This window comes from Aythya ferina (assembly GCF_964211825.1).
Source record: "Aythya ferina genome assembly, chromosome: 3".
Classification (NCBI taxonomy): Eukaryota; Metazoa; Chordata; class Aves; order Anseriformes; family Anatidae; genus Aythya; species Aythya ferina.
This window is the reverse complement of record NC_140298.1, coordinates 25434285-25451899: the sequence shown is the minus strand read 5'-3', so window position 1 is coordinate 25451899 and position 17615 is coordinate 25434285. Positions and strand designations below refer to the sequence as shown.

The following is a 17615-nucleotide window of genomic DNA, read 5'->3' as shown; positions in this document are numbered from 1 at the left end:
AGTGGTGGTTTAGCAAGAAACGCATTAAATGCAACCTCATCACCAGGCTACAGGACGTATTTTCCCCATGTTTGCTCTCTCTGCTCTGAAGTCTGACACAATAAGATGTAAGTGAGGCAGAGGAGCTATGTCTTAAGTCTCAGAGTAGACAGGAGATAAAGGATACCTTTTCCATATCTGTCTTCCTGTCCCAGTCAAATTGCTTTTCCATATTCTATTCCCATTGTTTAAAAACAATGTTCCTTTATATTGTAATCATTTATCTATTTATTTATTTCACATATATAAGGAATGGGTCATACCTTTTGTCTTCCCACCTCCTATGTGGTTTTAAAAGTTTGAAGTCAGTTCTTAGTGTCTGTCTGGAGACTTTTGTTGCACAAAGCTAAAACTTTTAGATAGCAACAAAATAGTAAGACTTGGAATAGTTAGTGCTGTGCTCAAAATGTATATAGAAGACCAGCTATGTACCTGCTTTCCCCATTCCAACTCTATTACTACAAAGAAGTTGTAGTATTTTTCCTGGATGAGAAACTCCATTCTTGAAAGACTTGAGGCTATAGGCTGTAAAAAGGATTTTTTGATAAAATACCAAAACCAAAATGATAAAGAGTGTCATATTTTTCATGTGGTACGTGACAGATGGGAGAATTGTGAGGCTGTTATTTTTACATAGCTAATTTCTGTGACACTGGTATTTTTCTTTTCCATTTTCCATCTTGTTTTTCCTAGGCTGTAGACAGGGATGAAGGGAAGTGTTCCTGCAACTGCGTAAGCATAACATCTCTGTGTAACCTCCTCCGTGGTAATTTGTTTCTGTCCCTTTTTGATACAGCTATCAGTTCTAAGACTAATAAGACATACAAGTGGAAGGAGGTAACCCTAGAAATGTAAGCAGTCTCCCCAAACAGTGGACTCAGGAAATAGCTGGGAGATATTTCTTCTCCCTTGCTTTGCCCCTGCTGCAGGCAGTGCCCAGTGTTACTGCTGCCCACCATTACATCCCAGCAATCTCTCTCTTCTGTAATGACCAGGTCACTGTTGCACATCCCCATTGCTGCCCAGCTGTTCTCCAGCACAGGATATGAATTCCCAAGGAAGTTGTCCTTTTCTTGCCCTGAAAGATTACCACGTGAGAGAAACAGGGCAGTTCACAATCTTTTGTACCCTGCACTGATGCAGAGGGCCAGCCATGTTCATCTCTTCTCAAGATCGTCTAACACTGCTTCAAAACCAGTCTCCTTCTGTAGACAGTTCTGCTGCAAAATATCCTATTTGGAAATTGTTCCTAAATCTTGTGACCTCCATAATGATACAGGCTCATTTAGAGGGAAACTCTTAATGTTCCACTCTACTGAACAACAAACATTAAGTGCCAGGATGGAGTGATTTAAATTCCTGATGCTCACTCCACGATCTTCCTGCAAGCTTTGCCTTTGCTTGTGACCTTCTGATTCCCATGACCTTCTCTCTCAAAAAATGCTTCTTCTCAGCAGACCTCGGTCCTCTCCTTTCCTGTCATTATCCCAAATGCTCAGTTCTTCCCAGCTTATTACCACATGGTTACTCTCTCTTTTGATGATCCATCTGCTGGAATGCTTCCTCATCTTTGGACAGCTGACGGTCATCATGAGCAGCCCAGGTCACCACTTTCCTTCTTCCAACCAAGCCAGCAAGGAGTACCCTCCAGCTCCCCTTTTCTATTCAAGAAAGTGGGGAGAAGGTTGGGATTGTCAGGAGGATCACACAAAAACCATGTCTGTAGTCCTGTTTTCTACATCTCCTCATGTGTAGGCAGTGGAAATTTTCAAATATACACGCGTGAATACCTGTGAGCTATTTCAGTACCATATCAACACAAAAACTCAAGGAAAAAATCTGAGAGGCTATCTTGTCCCAGGATCAAATACAGAATTATTCCTTACAGTAATCCAATCAATCTGGAATAAGACTACTTAAAGCTTTCTGTAATTCTGCTTCCACTATGTGTAATCTCTGATTTTTCCAAAACTGGACCCCATGGTAAGGAAACTTTTTCTGCTATTTGGTTTTGTGGTGTCTTTTGGTCATTTTAATCCTTGGTTGTCTGTATTCCTTAAACACACTGATCCAATTCCTCCCTCTGTTTGGTAGCACCCTTCAGATACTTGAATGGAAGATGCTTCATATCTTTGATGGCAGATAGAAATCAAATCTCCTCCCTGTAATCATTTAGGCATATGCAAAGTTCAGCTCTTTAATAATTCTTTGTATGCTGCTCCCTCTGGTCCTCTGATCTTTTTAAATGTCTCACTCAGAGTTCTCTCCCATAGTGCACTTCTCGTGAGATCTCTGATCTCACAAGCAGTCTCTGGAAAAGCAGTGTCATCACCTCCCTGTAGAAAAGGTCACTTACATCCCAGTAACTCAGTAAAACCTGCTCCTGTCTTGTACTTGATCTCTGGGGGCCACATTGCTTTGTAAACTGTTGCCATGTCTGGTTTGTTACCCATTGAAAAGGCAATGTTCTTGGCATTTAATATTTGGAAGATTTTGCATGGTAATATCCTGGAGATAGCTGGTATTATGACAGTTTGCCTCTGAATATATTTCTTCCCATTTAAAAACTTATAAAAGTATTTTGCATTCTATGTTCTGCTTGGCATTAGAAATTAGCATCTCCCAAGTAATTACAACATATGTAAACATGCTACTCTACCCCTTTTTCAGGTCATTATTGAAGATGCTAGGAAAGACAGCTTAAATAAATTTTTTGGCTGAGAACTAACAGTTCTCATTACTCACCACTGTGGGAGCAACATTGTAAACAAGGTAAACTTATTCAACAGAAATACTGCAATCCTCTTAACCCCAAAACAGACTAAACAATCACAGTGTCCTGACTCATGGACAGAGGATTTACCATAACATTGCTATTACTCTGTTTTAAATATCCAGATGTATACGTTTAACTCTCCAGCCTTCAAATCAATTTCAGATTTACTACAAGAAGTTTCTGGCTTCCCAGTGATCCTCATCTTCCAAATTCTGGATGTAGTACTAGGAAATCATAGAGATCTGGCAGGAAAATGTTATCCTCAGATTTTTTTTCATATACATGTATATGCTTTTATCTTTCTCTGGCTCAGGTTGACTTTTGTGTCAAAGAATATGGCTATGGAAAACTTCAAGCTTAACAGAAATGACATTTTTATGTTGTGAGTGTATATATGGGGGTGTTTTAGGGTTTGATTTAGGTTTTCTTTTTGTTGTGGAGCTGTGTTCCACAAACACATCTTGTCCTTACCTTCTGTAGGTTTGGAAGTAGCCTTATGCTGAATAGAGGAGGTTAGAAAGAAAGGGTGATTTTTAGTGAAGGCATTCCATCGTATTTGAGTGTGCACACTTAATGTGGGCAAGGAGCTGTTGCTGTTACTGGTTACTGTTTAATGGGCTGTGAAAATACGGGGAGAAGGTGCAGGTGAAAGTACAAAGTGAGCTCGGTTGTGTGGAGGGAGGGCTTCTTTTCCCAGACCTCCAGGCTACGTGTGTCTCAGTGGCTGCTTTTGCTGAAACGTAGAAATCAGGTGGACAGGGTTGCTAATGATAATAACGTTCGTTACATACCCAAATGTATTTCTACCTTTTAGGAAGGCATGGTTATAGCACTTCCCCGAGTGTCTTGTGATCTTGTAACTCACCAAATGTGAACGGTAGTTTCTTACCAAAAAGCTTTATCTGTGAGATTCTGGGAAAACGGGTGAAATCGGATGAGACTGACTGGGGAAAAGGAGAGAACTGGAAGGAGCAGGTGTTTAGAGACAAGTAAGAAGTCATGTAAAAGGCATGTGAGTAGGGTTTCAGCTGCCTCCCCTCAGGCGATTCTCTACTATAGGTATTCCGTGGAAATAGCACAGCATACGCTTCTCTGGACAAGATTTAATGATTTAAAGATTTAATTTGAATTAATTATTAACAATTCAATTCAAATTATTTAATTTGAATTAATGATTAAAGTTTTAATTTGAAGATTTAAAGATGTAATTAAAGATTTAAAACACTGGTGTTTTCTATAAATGTCTTTGCTTGGAACCTTTAGGAAAAAATATGAAATTTATCCATTCTTCAGCTGATTCTGGGTGTTTCCTGCTGGCAGGAAAGTAGGAAGAGACTGCAGGCAGAGAAGTAGAAAGGTGTGTGTAGTCAGGGGCTGTTTGCTGCTCTGCATGTAGGTTCCTATGCACCTCATCCTCAGCGAAGTTCCTTTTCCAGGCTGGTCCGTGGGGTTTACTTGACAGCCGGTGACGCTCTGGCGTTGACAGGACGACTTCACGAAAGACCTTTGGGCGTACTTTTGGGTTATCATCATTATTTCCCCTGCCGATAACCCCCCGGCGTCGAGCCGCCCCCACACAGCGCTGCCTCCGTCCCCCCTCACACCACTTCTCCCCGCCTCAGCCCTCAGCCCGCCCCCCGCTGCCCGCCCCGCCCGCTGCCCGCGCTTATAGCGGCGGGGCCGCGCCGCTGCCGCCTCCCCGGCAGCCGCCAGCCATGGGTCCTGCACCGCCCTGCCCGCCCTGCGCGCTGCTGGCCCTGGCCGCGGCCATGGCGCTGCCCGCCCCGCTCCTTCTCGCCCCGGCCCCGCAGCCCCAGCCCCGTGCCGAGCCGCTGCTGCTGCCCCACGGCCCGGGGCACGGCGACGCGGCGCTGCAGCACGGCGACGACTCGCGCTCGGCGGCGCTGGAGCTGAGCCGGGCGCTGCGCTTCTACGGGGCGGCCGTGCGCGCCCTACACGTGAGTGCGGGGTGCGGGGGGAGCCCGGCGGCGGGGTGTGGGGTTTTAGGTTGCAGCCCAGCCCGCTGGGCAGAGGAATTGACGCGCTGGAGGGGTGGCTGCTGGGGCGCATCTTCGCGGAGCTGCTTGGGAAGCTTCGCACCTTGCAGTGCCTTTCGCGCTGCGGCTGCAGGTGTGCAGAGCGTGGCTCCCCCGTGCTGGGGAGCGCCGAAGCCGTGCTCCTGCTCCTTGTCCGCACTGTCCCTACCTATTTAAGTCCCGAAATCCCAGCAGAAAGCCAAAACGCTGAGGGATGTCTACGTGTGAAGAGGCAGGCAGAGGTAACCGGTAGGAAGAGGAACCCAGCCGTCGGTTTGAGCCTTTCGGTCATTGTCTTGTCTTGTGCCTGGTCACTGATTAGCCAGCCCAAGTCAGAAATGCCCTTTTAGAGGCACAGACAGAGCCTTGCCAGATAGCGGGCTGTGTGTCCTGTCACTGAGGGGCAAGATAGCGAGTAACGTGCCCGATAAGGGACAGAGGGGGACAGTAGGTTGGGTAGCACCACGAGGTTTCTCAAGCTTAATGCTCTTGTTACTGGCCCGTGCCATAAAACTACAGTGATTTGAGGCTAGTGCTGGTCTGGGACAATGTAGAGGCACTTCCAGAATCAATCCTAGGGCTTCTTCAAGACTGGTTAGTGAGGAAAGACAATTCTCAGATTGGCCAAGTCTGGTAATAAATGGTGTTTGATATCAGTCTACCTAATACCAAGAGGTTTTTGTGTTGCATTTAATCTGTCACAAGGATTGTGAAACAGAAGCATGGCACAAAGTGTATGGGAACAAAGTATATGCATTAAAGGAATGTACTGAGCAGTCTTAAATGCACCTTCACAAGGTACCCATTTATTGTATGTTGGCAGGGAGTCAGTACAAGCTCTATGATGTTATTTGGTAAGCAAAATTTACTCAGTTATGTAGTGGATAGTAAATATTACCAAGCTTTTAAATTAACACATGGTATCAAAATGTATTACGTATATGCAGTACATAAAATAACTTCTGCATCAGATTTTGAGTTGTTGTGATGAAATATGTATTTCCATAAGGTTCATCAGGAGTATGGAACAAGTTTATTCTAATTTTTGAGCACATGATTTTTGCAAGTTTCATCAGTCAGTTGAAAAATCATGTGGGTTTTTCTCTCTTTTTCCAGTAGTTGGGAAGCTGAGTTGTTTGAATTAGGTCTACTTATGAAAGAGAAGGCAAGGACTCTTGAGGAATGATTCTTTATCATCAACTTGTCATAAAATCCCTAGCAACATAACTTTTTCTTTTCATAGCCAGGAGAGAGAACTCTCATTTAATACAAATTCAAACATTAGACTGTCACATACAATAACCTTCTGAAGACATTTCAAGGAAAATAAGGTGTTTTCCTATGCAAGGTTTATAACGCTGGAACCTGTCAGTAGCTCATACTGATCTATTTGTTTTAGTGACCCTGCTATGAAGACTTTTTCGGTTTACACTAGAGCTTGCTGATGTGGAAAAGTTAGAGGAGTGGAGACATCTTCATTTGGGGGAAGGATCAGAGTCTGTTAACTCAGGATAGGTCCAATTTAACTGGTAACTATTAGCATACTGATTTAATAATCTTTCATCTTTATATTAGAAAACTGTGCCGTTATAGGTCAACAGGCACTTACACAAATAAATTCAGTTGTTAAACTCTTTTTTTCTTCAGAAATATTCATGTCCTTAAAATGCCTAGCAACTGGCCAGGGGGAAAAAAATACTTCATTTGCCTGTAAGTTTGACTTGTATTATCCTTTTTTTTTTCTGTCAGTAGAAGCACTTAGTTACTTTTTAGCTCCTTCTCCTCACTTAGTTTTTCAAGATAGGACCATAACAGAGTGTGTGACTTGTTCTGTGACAGACTATGAATATTTGTTAACTATGTGTGTAATCCAGAAGTTGGACATGCTAAAAATACATCCGTGTTAGTTCCTGTCAATTTAAATAGAATTATACCTTAAAAGGAAAGATGTACAGTACAGTTGGTCTTTAGACAACACCCACCTGATGCTTTTCTCCTTTTCCTTTCCCATTTGACAGGAATGATGCTTTAATGAAACCCAGTTTACTCTCAATTACTTCTGTGTATTTTGGGGTTCATGCTTTAAGCTGCCAGTGTGAGATTAAAAGGAACAGGGTAAAGTTAAATCATGATACTTGCTATCTGTATACATATAAATGTATTATTAAATCTGAAAATGAAAAGCATTTTTAGTAATGATGCATATTCTTTCTCTATACTAAAATCTCTTCACAAAGTGCTCAGTTGGTGTACTTATTTTCACTTAATAGCTCGCAAATGTTTTCTTGGTGATAGAGTACTAGCAACCAAACAGTTCCTTAACATTTATAACCAAACCGTCTCATAAACTACAAACATAGAATGAAAATGGCTGGCATTTCTGCATCCCCTTAATTAAATTACTTGTTGCATTGAAGTCTTAGCAAGATATAAAATGAGTAGTCAGATGCACATCCCTAATGGATGAAAAGAGAGAGACCAAATGTTAAGTCATTTCTTTTAGCCGTTCTGTAATAGTCCTAGTCCTGATCGTGTTTTCTCACATTGGTATTTTAATCTTTGCCATACATGGGGGACCATGCAGGCTTAAAGTCTGCACACACCAAATCTGACTGAGAGTGTGGAATTTGTTTGAAATATTTTGAATGCAAGTCATCTCTCACAGGATGATTTAGAGTGGGAGTAGGAACGCTTGTGTGCAAAAGCCATAAGCAAGAAGGAAAAGAAATACTTTGACTTGATGCTAAATTCGTACTTCAAAGATGCAAAAATGTCTTAGCAAGCAGATTAGACTGGGGGGGTTCATTCTGGAGGAGAAATTAAACTAGGGGAGAGACTGGGTAGGATTTGGCCCTATGTCCCAGTACAAAAACTGGGAGCATAAAATGAAGTGGGGAGCCAGACTGAAAACAAACAAAAACAGGAGAGACCTTGGGGTATGGGTCAGGGATTGCTTTTTAAAGGATTTTGCGTATGCTTAAAGTTTAGTGATGTCGTAGGGAAGACTTAACAAACACTTGAAGGAGATCCACTGAGGATGAGTAAACAGTCAAACCACAGGGAACAGGGAATCCCTTGAGCTGCATGTGGATGGAGGCTGGCTGGAGAAGAGTGGGCTTTGTGTTCTGCTGAACCCAAAGGTGTTGTAATGCAGGTACAGCGGGGGGCACAGCCTGCTGGGCTAGATGGCCCTGAGATCTGGGTCACTGTGGCCATCTGCACATTCTTCCAAGTCTTCATAAAGATTGTGTAACACTGTGGATGTCTTGACCATGTGAGAAGATCCAGTGGTGGCTTCTTCTTCTTGGACATGAAGGAATCCTTGCAAGTGAGTTTGCAATCCTTGCAATCCTGCTTGCGAGAGGCAGCTGGTGTAGTTTCAAGGCTTGTGGTGCCAATTTTGGGACCTCTGCCTATTTGTGAGCCATCAGCATGTGAGGTAGTAGCCATGGGGTCAGAAGTGTCTGGCTGCCTGCAGGCAGTCTGGTGTGCCCTCTTGCTGGGGAGTCGAGCACTTGGAAATGCGTGGCTGATTGATACAGGGCCATACAGCTCTGGAAGCAGGGCCAGAGGCAGAGGTGGTTGCCTGCAAGTCATCACCTCACTGACTAGCTACATCTCGCTGAGCTAGTAGATATGCATCCAGGTAAGAATCTAGTTCACTGCTTAACCAAAAAAGTAACAGTTGGCTTCATCTTTACCATGCCTGGTAATGCTATTGTAAAACTGCTCTGTGAGAATGACAGCTAAAAAGGAGATGAGCTTTTGGTCATCAGCGAGGGTCTGCACACAATGCACAACATGCTCATGGTGGTGTTGCGCTGGGTTTTGGTCTGAGAAAGACTTGAGAACTTGTGAAATGTGGTGGATGTGGATGTCTGTGTTAGAAGAGGCAATAAGGATCTGAAATGTAAATGCCCAAAATCTTTTTTTCTAGAGAGAAAAGGCTGGTCAATCTGTAAAGTAGACTTGCTTTTTAAAAAGGAAGCTTGCAAAATTTAATTGCTTTACAAATACAAGGCTGACTTCTGACCATTTCTTTTAGAAATGGAATGAAAATATTGTGATCTAGAGCACATAAGTGTGGGAGACAGGCATATGAACAGTATTCATCTTAAAATTTCTACTTTTTATTAGGTTGCCACTAATGGGATTATAGCAGTGAATGAACCTTCAAATGAGGAAAAATATCTTGGTCAATTCCCTGTCAGTTTTGGAGCTATTGCTCCGTTTATGGCAGATCTGGATACAACAGATGGACGTGGAAATGTGTATTACAGAGAAGATTCATCCTCAGAGGTCTTGAAACTTGCATCAGACTACATCAAAAGGGGGTTTCCTGAGACCACTTTCGAACCCAGCAGTGTTGTTATTGTTACCTGGAAGCTCGTGGCTCCTTATCAGGGACCTGGAGAAGATCCTTCTTTGGAAGAAAAGGTGAATGTTTATCAGAGCTTTGAGCCAAGCTGAACACATGTTCAGTTGATGTGTAACACCATAACCTGTTGTTTTGAAGGCTCAAATTCCTTGTATTTCTTTGTTGAAAAGGCTGTAGCAAAATAGGAGTTTCCACATTTTTTTCCTGTTTTTTTTTTTTTTTTTTATAGTATTTTATTCATTCAGAGGAAAATGGTTGAATCTTAATAGCTGATTTCTTTGCATTCCCTGATGTTCCCATACCAAATGCTAAGCGTGATGCAATAACTGAAATAGTTGCGTTTGTCCTGCCCTCCACCTGTGGAATACAATCCATTTGGCTTGAATTGTTCAACAGACTGTTAAGTCAGTTTGATATCAAACTATCTAAAATCTGATAAGGACTAATAAGAACTTCAAACTGTGAATCCACTTCTCCACAAGGAGAGTTGACCTTGCATTAACAAAAAGCCCATACTTTGTAGCAAGTGTTGAATGAAGAAGCAGTTAGAGGTTACTTTTTGTATTATTTGCAATCCATTTCCCTTTCCTTTTTGCTTTTTAAGTCCTATTAGATACTATCTTATGAAGATTTCTGGTGTTTGTACCTTCATGCGCTATAATTATCCTAATTGATGAGCCTGTTCATGATGTATGAAGTTGAGAACATTACCGCAACTTAGCAGGTCGTCTTTTATCAAAGATGAATTTTTTGCACCTAGCTTGACACAGCCATTGTTTTCACAGTAACGATTCTGCACTGGTGTATCAATGAATAGCTGATGTCTGAGGTACTGTATGGATGGCTCCTACAGTGTGTAGGAGTGTTCCTGCAGCAACATGCAAGTTCAACTCTTCTTTAAATACTCTGTTTACAAATATACTCATGCCACTTTACTACATCTTTTTATTTAATCTAGCCCATTGTCTTTTATTTTAAGGAGACGGCTACTTCCTTAATGATTTAACTTCTCTCTTTCTGTTTAATATTTATGCACGCTAAATGTAAAACTGCCTGAGCAAAATATAAGTTTGCATAATATTGATTTTTTTCCTAGTAATACATGATGCATTTATTATGTGTTATGGAAATTCAGATTTTGACTTTGTATTTAAAAAGAAAAAAGTCATTCTATTGTCTGTTGTTTTTTTTTGTTTTTTTTTGTTTTTTTTTCCCCACAGAGAAACACATTCCAGGCTGTTTTAGCCTCATCCGATTCCAGTTCCTATGCTATTTTCCTTTACCCAGAAGACAGTTTGCAGTTCTATAGTACATACTCCAAGAATGATGATGGGAAGATTCCTGCTACGGTTGGCTTTAGTCAAGCCTCCACAAACTACTACTTCTGGGAAAAGGCGGGATCCTACAATATCGTCGCTAATGATGAAGACAGCATTAGAAACTTGCACAAGTATGCTTTTTTAAAGTTATCAAGAAAACCTCCAGGATTTCCACGTTTTTTCTTAATTGTAGCATGAGTCAATGAGAAATAAGTTCCATTTAGCCATTGCTTATAAAATTGCAAAGTCTGCCACTGATAAATATTCATTCTCTTGAAGAATATAGGGACAGTGGTGTAATTTTCAAATGGTCATGGAGTTCCGTTGTCAGTGCTAGGGGCTGCTTTTTACTTAGCTCTTCTGAAGATAGGACCACTTAAGACTAACTCTTTATACTCTTTCATGGGCGGTCTCTTTGGGGGAATTGAAAAAAGTGAACAAGAAGGAAAGGGAGTAGGTTAGGAAGTTCTAACAAGTGTTAGCAAGACCTTTGTGACTCAAATATGTCCTTCTGTTTCCACCTCTTTGGAGTCAAGAAGAGAGCTTTGAGTGCGGAGAAAAAAATGCTATCCAAACTGCCAGTGCAATTTGATAATGTAATTCAACAGTTTGTCTTGATATTTCTTAGTGAAGTATTACATTTTGTGTAGCATAAAAATACCACAACTTGCACTTGACCATTCTGATTTGGCATACACTTCTCTTTGATAGAAGCAGCAATGCTGGGAAGAAAGGAGTCTGGGTGTTTGAGATTGGTAGCTCGTCTGACAGTATTGTGCCTGCCAAGATCAGCAATGTTCTGGAGAGCCTAGAGTCCAGTGAACAAGACCAGGAGATGACATCAAAACCATTTATGTCAGACTATGGCTCCACTGAAATAAGACAACAGTATGTCACCAGCAGTATGGACAGTATAGAAGAGGATCAGCATGTGACTTACAGCGTTCCTCAGTTAGCTGCAGAAGACTTTGTCGCTTCATACCAAGATGTAACAGGAACACCTTCAACTGAGTCTTTTTATAGTCATCAAGATTTCCCAACAGCAAAAGCTCCACCTCGCCAGTTCCCAGCCCAGCAGTTCCCCCCGCAGGAACCCCAGGTCATAGATGTGGAAGAATTTGATGAAACTGGTATCGGTAAGGTCTTCTGTACAGCTTGGTTCCTGCTAAGTTGGATAGGCTGTTGGATAGGCTTCAGAAAATCTGGGCACTTTAAAGAAGCTTGCATTACTTGTTGAGGCAGTTAACCCTGGATGTCACTTCAGAATCATATCCTGCCAGTCTAGTGAGCTAATCCTGCAGCCAGGCTCACAGGAGAGCAAGTTTACAGTGCCTGTGAAACTGGAATTTCTCCTAAGGAGAGCTTCCCGTAAGGCTAGTGGTATTCCTAAGGTTGACACATAATTTGTGGAACTGATTTCTCCATGTCTTTTGGCCAGGACTATTGTTAAAGGTATGAGCTGAATTTATTAGCTGCATTAAGCGGCTGTTCCTGGTAAAGATCTTATGGGTTCTATTGAAATCTGGTTGTGTTTTTTTTTTCCTTTCCTGGATGTGTTACTTGAATACAGGTGATTTAATAAAGGTTGGGAATTTTACTGCTGTAAAAATCATTGGCTAAAAATATTGGCTCAAGTTTTACAAGGCTAGTATTAGCAATTCTAACTTCTAAGGAGTTGTTTATAGAAAGTTCAAAACAGTGTAACTGACTACCCAGATGTTGTTTCAAGAAGCAGATGTGAGCATTTCTCTGTGAAATAATGGGTTCAACCAACTGGGATTAGTGTGTGTGTGGTGCAGGCTCCTAGGTATTGTACTGATATTTTGTTCTGAGGTTGGAAAGGTTTGCTTTTCCTGTGGTTTGGAAGCAATGGCAGGTAAAATATTGTGTGTTTAGTTTCACCAAGACAGCTTAACTGCGTAGATCCAGTGAATTCAATAGAACTAAACATCTGAAACACTGATGTTTTCTGGAAAACAGTGGACTGTTACTTGCATATTCAAACATTAGGAAAAAAATGAATTATAATTGATTGTTTTCCCCGAAGACAAAATGTGAAGAAAACCCCTGATTAAATGGTGTAGTGATGCTTTGAAACCGAAGCAGGGGCATGTGAATACTATAGTAATTGCAAAAAGAATGAGTGTCTGGTCTTATTTTCTGCAGTGTTCCGCTACCACACAGATGTCCAACAGACCTGTGCTAACAATCGCCACCAGTGCTCTGTTCATGCTATTTGCAGAGATTACCCCAATGGATTTTGTTGCAGTTGCATTGCTGGTTACAAAGGAAACGGCAGACAATGTGTAGCAGAAGGTAACTTTTTTTGAAAATTGGGTGCATATGAGGCAATTGCACGTGGCATGCTTGAATGAGGTAACCTATTTTCAAAAGTTAAAAAAGACATGGTTAAATGTTTCTTGAAAAGCTTACCACTAGAGATGTTTTAAAAAGTATTTTAAGTGAGCTATGCTTTCTAAGATGGTGTTTTCATTTCTAAACAGAGCAAATCGTTTTAGGTGGTTAAGTATACGAATTATGCATTTTATGATGACTTTCTAGCAATTTCTTATATAACTGACATAATTTAATAGATAGCACAGCATCCAGTGTTACTGCTAGAAGTAGCTGTGAAGTTCCAGCATTTCATAACCTGATTTGATCCCCGCTCTAGAAATGGATGGTCTAAAGGGGATGAACAAATGAGCTCTGATCATCAAAGTGAAGAGCATGGCTCCTCTTTGTCTGACTCTTAAGCTCCTTTACTAAGGGGCTAATCTGCCAGATTTTTGTTAGATACCCATTTAAACTTTGTTCCTGTGTAGGATCCATAAAGGAATTTCTTATGTACACACTTGTAATCCTCATAGTGACTTGACTCAGAGTATAGATGCATGTCAACAACTGAAATAGCTGACTGCAAACTTTGTGTTGTATAAGGCAAGAAAGTAAAACCTACTACTCAGCTTCCAGTTCATAAAACTGAGTTTTCCAGAAGGAAGAAAAAAAAAAGCATCTGATGGTAATGCAACTTGAATTTGAGCATATTTAGGATACTGTATATAGTATAAAAGTGGTAAATCAAAGTAACTACACTAAGATACAATCTCAAAACAAATTTTATCTGAAGGTCAGTAGTCAGATGACTCTGAACATCTAGGGGTGTCAGCCTTCTAGATAGCATGGAAAGAGCAAATTTACTTTCACTAGAAATTGATATGAAGTGTGATATTCAAGTGAAAAAGTGAAGTGCCACTTACTGTCAAAGATACTGCAACAGCAGAGTCTGTTTGTGGAGTTGTCCTTGGAGGAAAAATTGTTAATGAGGGTAAAGGGCATCTCTTTAGGCAATTTGGGCTGGTTAGTAATCTGTATAGTGACAATACACTTGTAAGCAAACTGACATACTGCTTCTGTGCAGTTTCCTGTCATTTGAATTCAGTGAGCATTTGTTTGCCATTCATTTTGACGCTAGTATCTTTGGACATAGCACATGCTCTGAACTCATTCCTTGCAGAGTATTTGAGAACTGTCATTTTGTTCTGATGCCTTGCATTGATTTGCCAGGTTCCCCTCAGAGAGTCAATGGGAAAGTCAAAGGAAGAATCTTTGTAGGAAATAACCCCGTGCCAGTTATGTTTGAGAACACTGATCTTCACTCCTATGTTGTGATGAACCAAGGACGTGCCTACACTGCTATCAGCACTATCCCAGAGACCTTGGGGTATTCTTTATTGCCTCTTGCCTCTATTGGAGGTATAATAGGATGGATGTTTGCTGTGGAACAGCAAGGATATAAAAATGGATTCAGCGTTACTGGTAACTTTTAATTTAAAATATTTATTCCTCTGTCTTGAGTTAAGAAATGTGTATCTAGAAGCAATATAGGATGAAAATCTATTTATACTGAGCTGAAAATTGGTTGCTTTATAAACGTCTTGTTTAGATATTGGCCATTTCATTTTACAACTTGTGCACAAGCATGTAAGTCTCTTGGAGAAGAATGGATTGGCCAGTACAAGAAAGATTATTAAAAAGTATCTCATTTTTGGCACTAAAGTGTAACGAGCTGCTGGAAAAAAAAACACCTGCCCCTACATGTATGTGAAGTCTAATATTAATTGCTTGATTGTGCCAATGAAGCAAAACACAATGAAAATCTGACCTAGTGAAGGTCTAAATTTCTTAATGGAAGCAAATGCTACATGAGAGGCAAATGGTTTTGCTAACTTGAAGGAAACCCCAGCTCACAATTACAGCTTTTCATAAGTGTCCAAGGCCTTATCTACTTGTTTGTGCACATGAATTCAAGCTGTAGGTCCAATCTGTTCTCGAAGAACATGTGTTTCTTTTTTAAATTTTATCCTTTACAGCCCTGCACCATGAACTTAACTTATTATTTGGGGATTATTTTTTTTTTGATATTGTGTACTTGAAGTTTGTTCCATAATTTACAACATACATTTTACTTGGTTTTGATTTAGAAACAGATGTGTGGGATTTTATTTTTAACTGACTGTGTTCCTAATGGATATATTCTCTAAAATGTACAACTCATATACTACTTTAACTGATAGGATAAGACAGAATATTTTTAGCTTTGTCTGAACATGTGTTTGGTTGTTTGGTTGATTTTCATTTTCCTGTTTTTTTTTGTTTTGTTTTGTTTTTGTTTTTAATGCTTCATTGGGATTACTTGCAGTTTAGCATGTTCTGTGTTTAAGAAGTGAAAGTTTCAGGTATCAATATACTTCTGGAAGTTATTTCTGTAGGGACCCAAAACATTAATTGTGCCACATAAAAGCTTGCTTGCAGAAAATAGTTATTTTTATTATCTGGTACAAGAGGTTATGGCAAATAGAAGCCTTTGGAAACCAGTGCAAAGTAGCCTGACTGATTCTGTTTCTATAGGTGGCGAGTTTACACGGCAAACAGAAGTTACTTTTCTTGGCAATAATGAGAAGCTGGTTATAAAGCAGAAATTCAGTGGAATTGATGAGCATGGTCACCTTACTATCAGCACAGAAATGGAGGGCAGAATACCTGAGATCCCCTCTGGTGCATCAGTTCATATTGAACCATACACTGAACTCTATCACACTTCTAGTTCTGGTAAGTTTTCCTAAGAAGGAAATGATATGTAAGTGCACATTTCTCATTGTGGAGAGTAAGACAATCTGGAAAACATGATTTTATTACCTTCTTAAAGGGTGTGCTTATGACCTTTATTTACAGAAAGTTGCTTTTTACCTCTTAGGAGTGGGTCCCAAAAGAAGGTGGATTTTGAGTGCGACAATGCAAATATTTTTCATATTTTTATTTTTATTTTTAATATTTTTATTTTTTTTTATTTTTATTTTTATTGGGAAAAAAACTGAATTTAACTTTGAACTGTTGTTTGCACTGATGTTCCCTTTTTTATTGTTCTTATTTTTATACTGCCAATGACAGTCACACCAATTGCAAAGCTTTTTGTAGGGTCCACAGCTCTCCAGTAGGAGCCAAACTGGTATACCTATTAGTAGACATATTTGTAGTAATGTTGTCATTAAATGGGCTTTGCTCTTGTCTAATGAGACCATGCAAACCAGTAATTTACCAGTATGTATCGGTTAAACTACACTTCAATAACCATGCCTTCTGCTAGTAACAAGCATTGGTCAGTATTACTTGAGCTGAATTTAAACAACTGACCAGGAAGTTAGGAGGCTCTTAATTCCCTTAGCAGTTTTCTCCATTGTCTCTTCAGTACTTCTTACTTCCTTCTGTAAGACTCTGAGATTTGGTAAGAGATCCATTCATTTCACCATTTACATTGGGATAATCCTTTCTTTATTATGGATGTCTCAACCCAGCAAAAACAAAGCGAGGTTGTAGCCAGACAACCCAGACTCAAAAGAGCAGTAAAGGGGTTTAGGTACCACATACTGCTTCCCAAGTGCATCTGGATATTAGAGAGACAGCACTTTGCTCCGATGGTACTTGCACACTTTGATTGCTAGAGATAGCTGAAAGTGGTGTAGTTAAATCATTGCTGCACTGTATCTGCTGGTGCCTGGCATTGGTATCCAGTGCAGAGCCCCTCTTGCTGCTTTGCCTGGGAGGAGGCATCTTTCAGGCTGGGTTTAATTTACCAGCAACCAAATAGTTGTCCTTCTGCTGTCCTATGGCATATCTGATAGACCATTATTTAAACAGCAGAAACCCAGCTTTTGCCAACTGTTGTAAATGGATTGATATAGTGCTGTCTGTTTGAAGACTAGTGGAATTCAAAGGAACTTTCTGTAGGTGGGATGATCTGCAAGCCTAGATCTGCTTTGAAGAATAATGGTCAGAATTTTTCACAATATGGAAAACTGCTGTGGAGTGTACAAGGGCTCTCAGACATGTCATCTTCAGGACTGTCAAAATCTAAGACCAGTGGATGTCAATGAACTTAAAGTGGGTGTAGTGTGGTGCTGGTTATGAGGCTCTTCTTCTTGGCTTATAGATCCATTATGCAGGTTCATCTAAAGAAACTTTTGAGTTTTCTGAGTTAATTTTTCATTTCATTACCTGGCAGCCCACAAAATGAAATTCTATTTTTAATTACGTCAAGACAAATTATATGTCTTGTCCCTGAATGCTGCACTGAGAACAGAACAAACCTCATCAAGTACCTATTCCTTTGTACGGGAATATGTCCAGATGCTATTTGGGCAGACCATTTGTGATTTCTGATCAGTATTCTTGTTGCCATTCTGCAGTGATCACTTCCTCATCCACCAGAGAGTACACAGTGACAGAGCCAGAAAGGGATGGGGTTGCTTCCACATACACAGGTGCCTATCAGTGGCGACAGACCATCTCCTTTGATGAATGCATTCATGATGAGTCCTTACATGCTACTTCTGCTACTCAGCAGCTCTCAGTTGACAGTGTATTTGTCCTGTATAACAGAGATGAGCAAATTCTGCGATACGCTATGAGTAATTCCATCGGGCCAATCAGTGGTATGTATGAATTAAAAATCTTTTTTCCCTCTATTGTGAGTAATTAAAAGTATGCTTTTACGTTGTTTTAGCCTG

General features: G+C 40.5%; 1 protein-coding gene across 2 annotated transcripts in view; it reads left to right on the top strand.

Annotated features, from left to right (window-relative positions):
• Positions 1–4500: 4500 nt before the first annotated feature.
• The window catches only part of NID1 (nidogen 1), a 42850-nt gene continuing 29735 nt past the window's right edge, over positions 4501–17615 (top strand). For both annotated transcript variants that reach the window (XM_084516108.1, XM_084516107.1), the window contains exons 1-8: positions 4501–4773; positions 8989–9288; positions 10450–10679; positions 11260–11684; positions 12715–12864; positions 14116–14367; positions 15460–15660; positions 17295–17540. In XM_084516108.1, coding sequence (XP_084372234.1) covers positions 4531–4773; positions 8989–9288; positions 10450–10679; positions 11260–11684; positions 12715–12864; positions 14116–14367; positions 15460–15660; positions 17295–17540 — 2047 coding nt within the window. In that variant the 5' untranslated portion in view covers positions 4501–4530. The remainder of the gene's footprint in view (positions 4774–8988; positions 9289–10449; positions 10680–11259; positions 11685–12714; positions 12865–14115; positions 14368–15459; positions 15661–17294; positions 17541–17615) is intronic.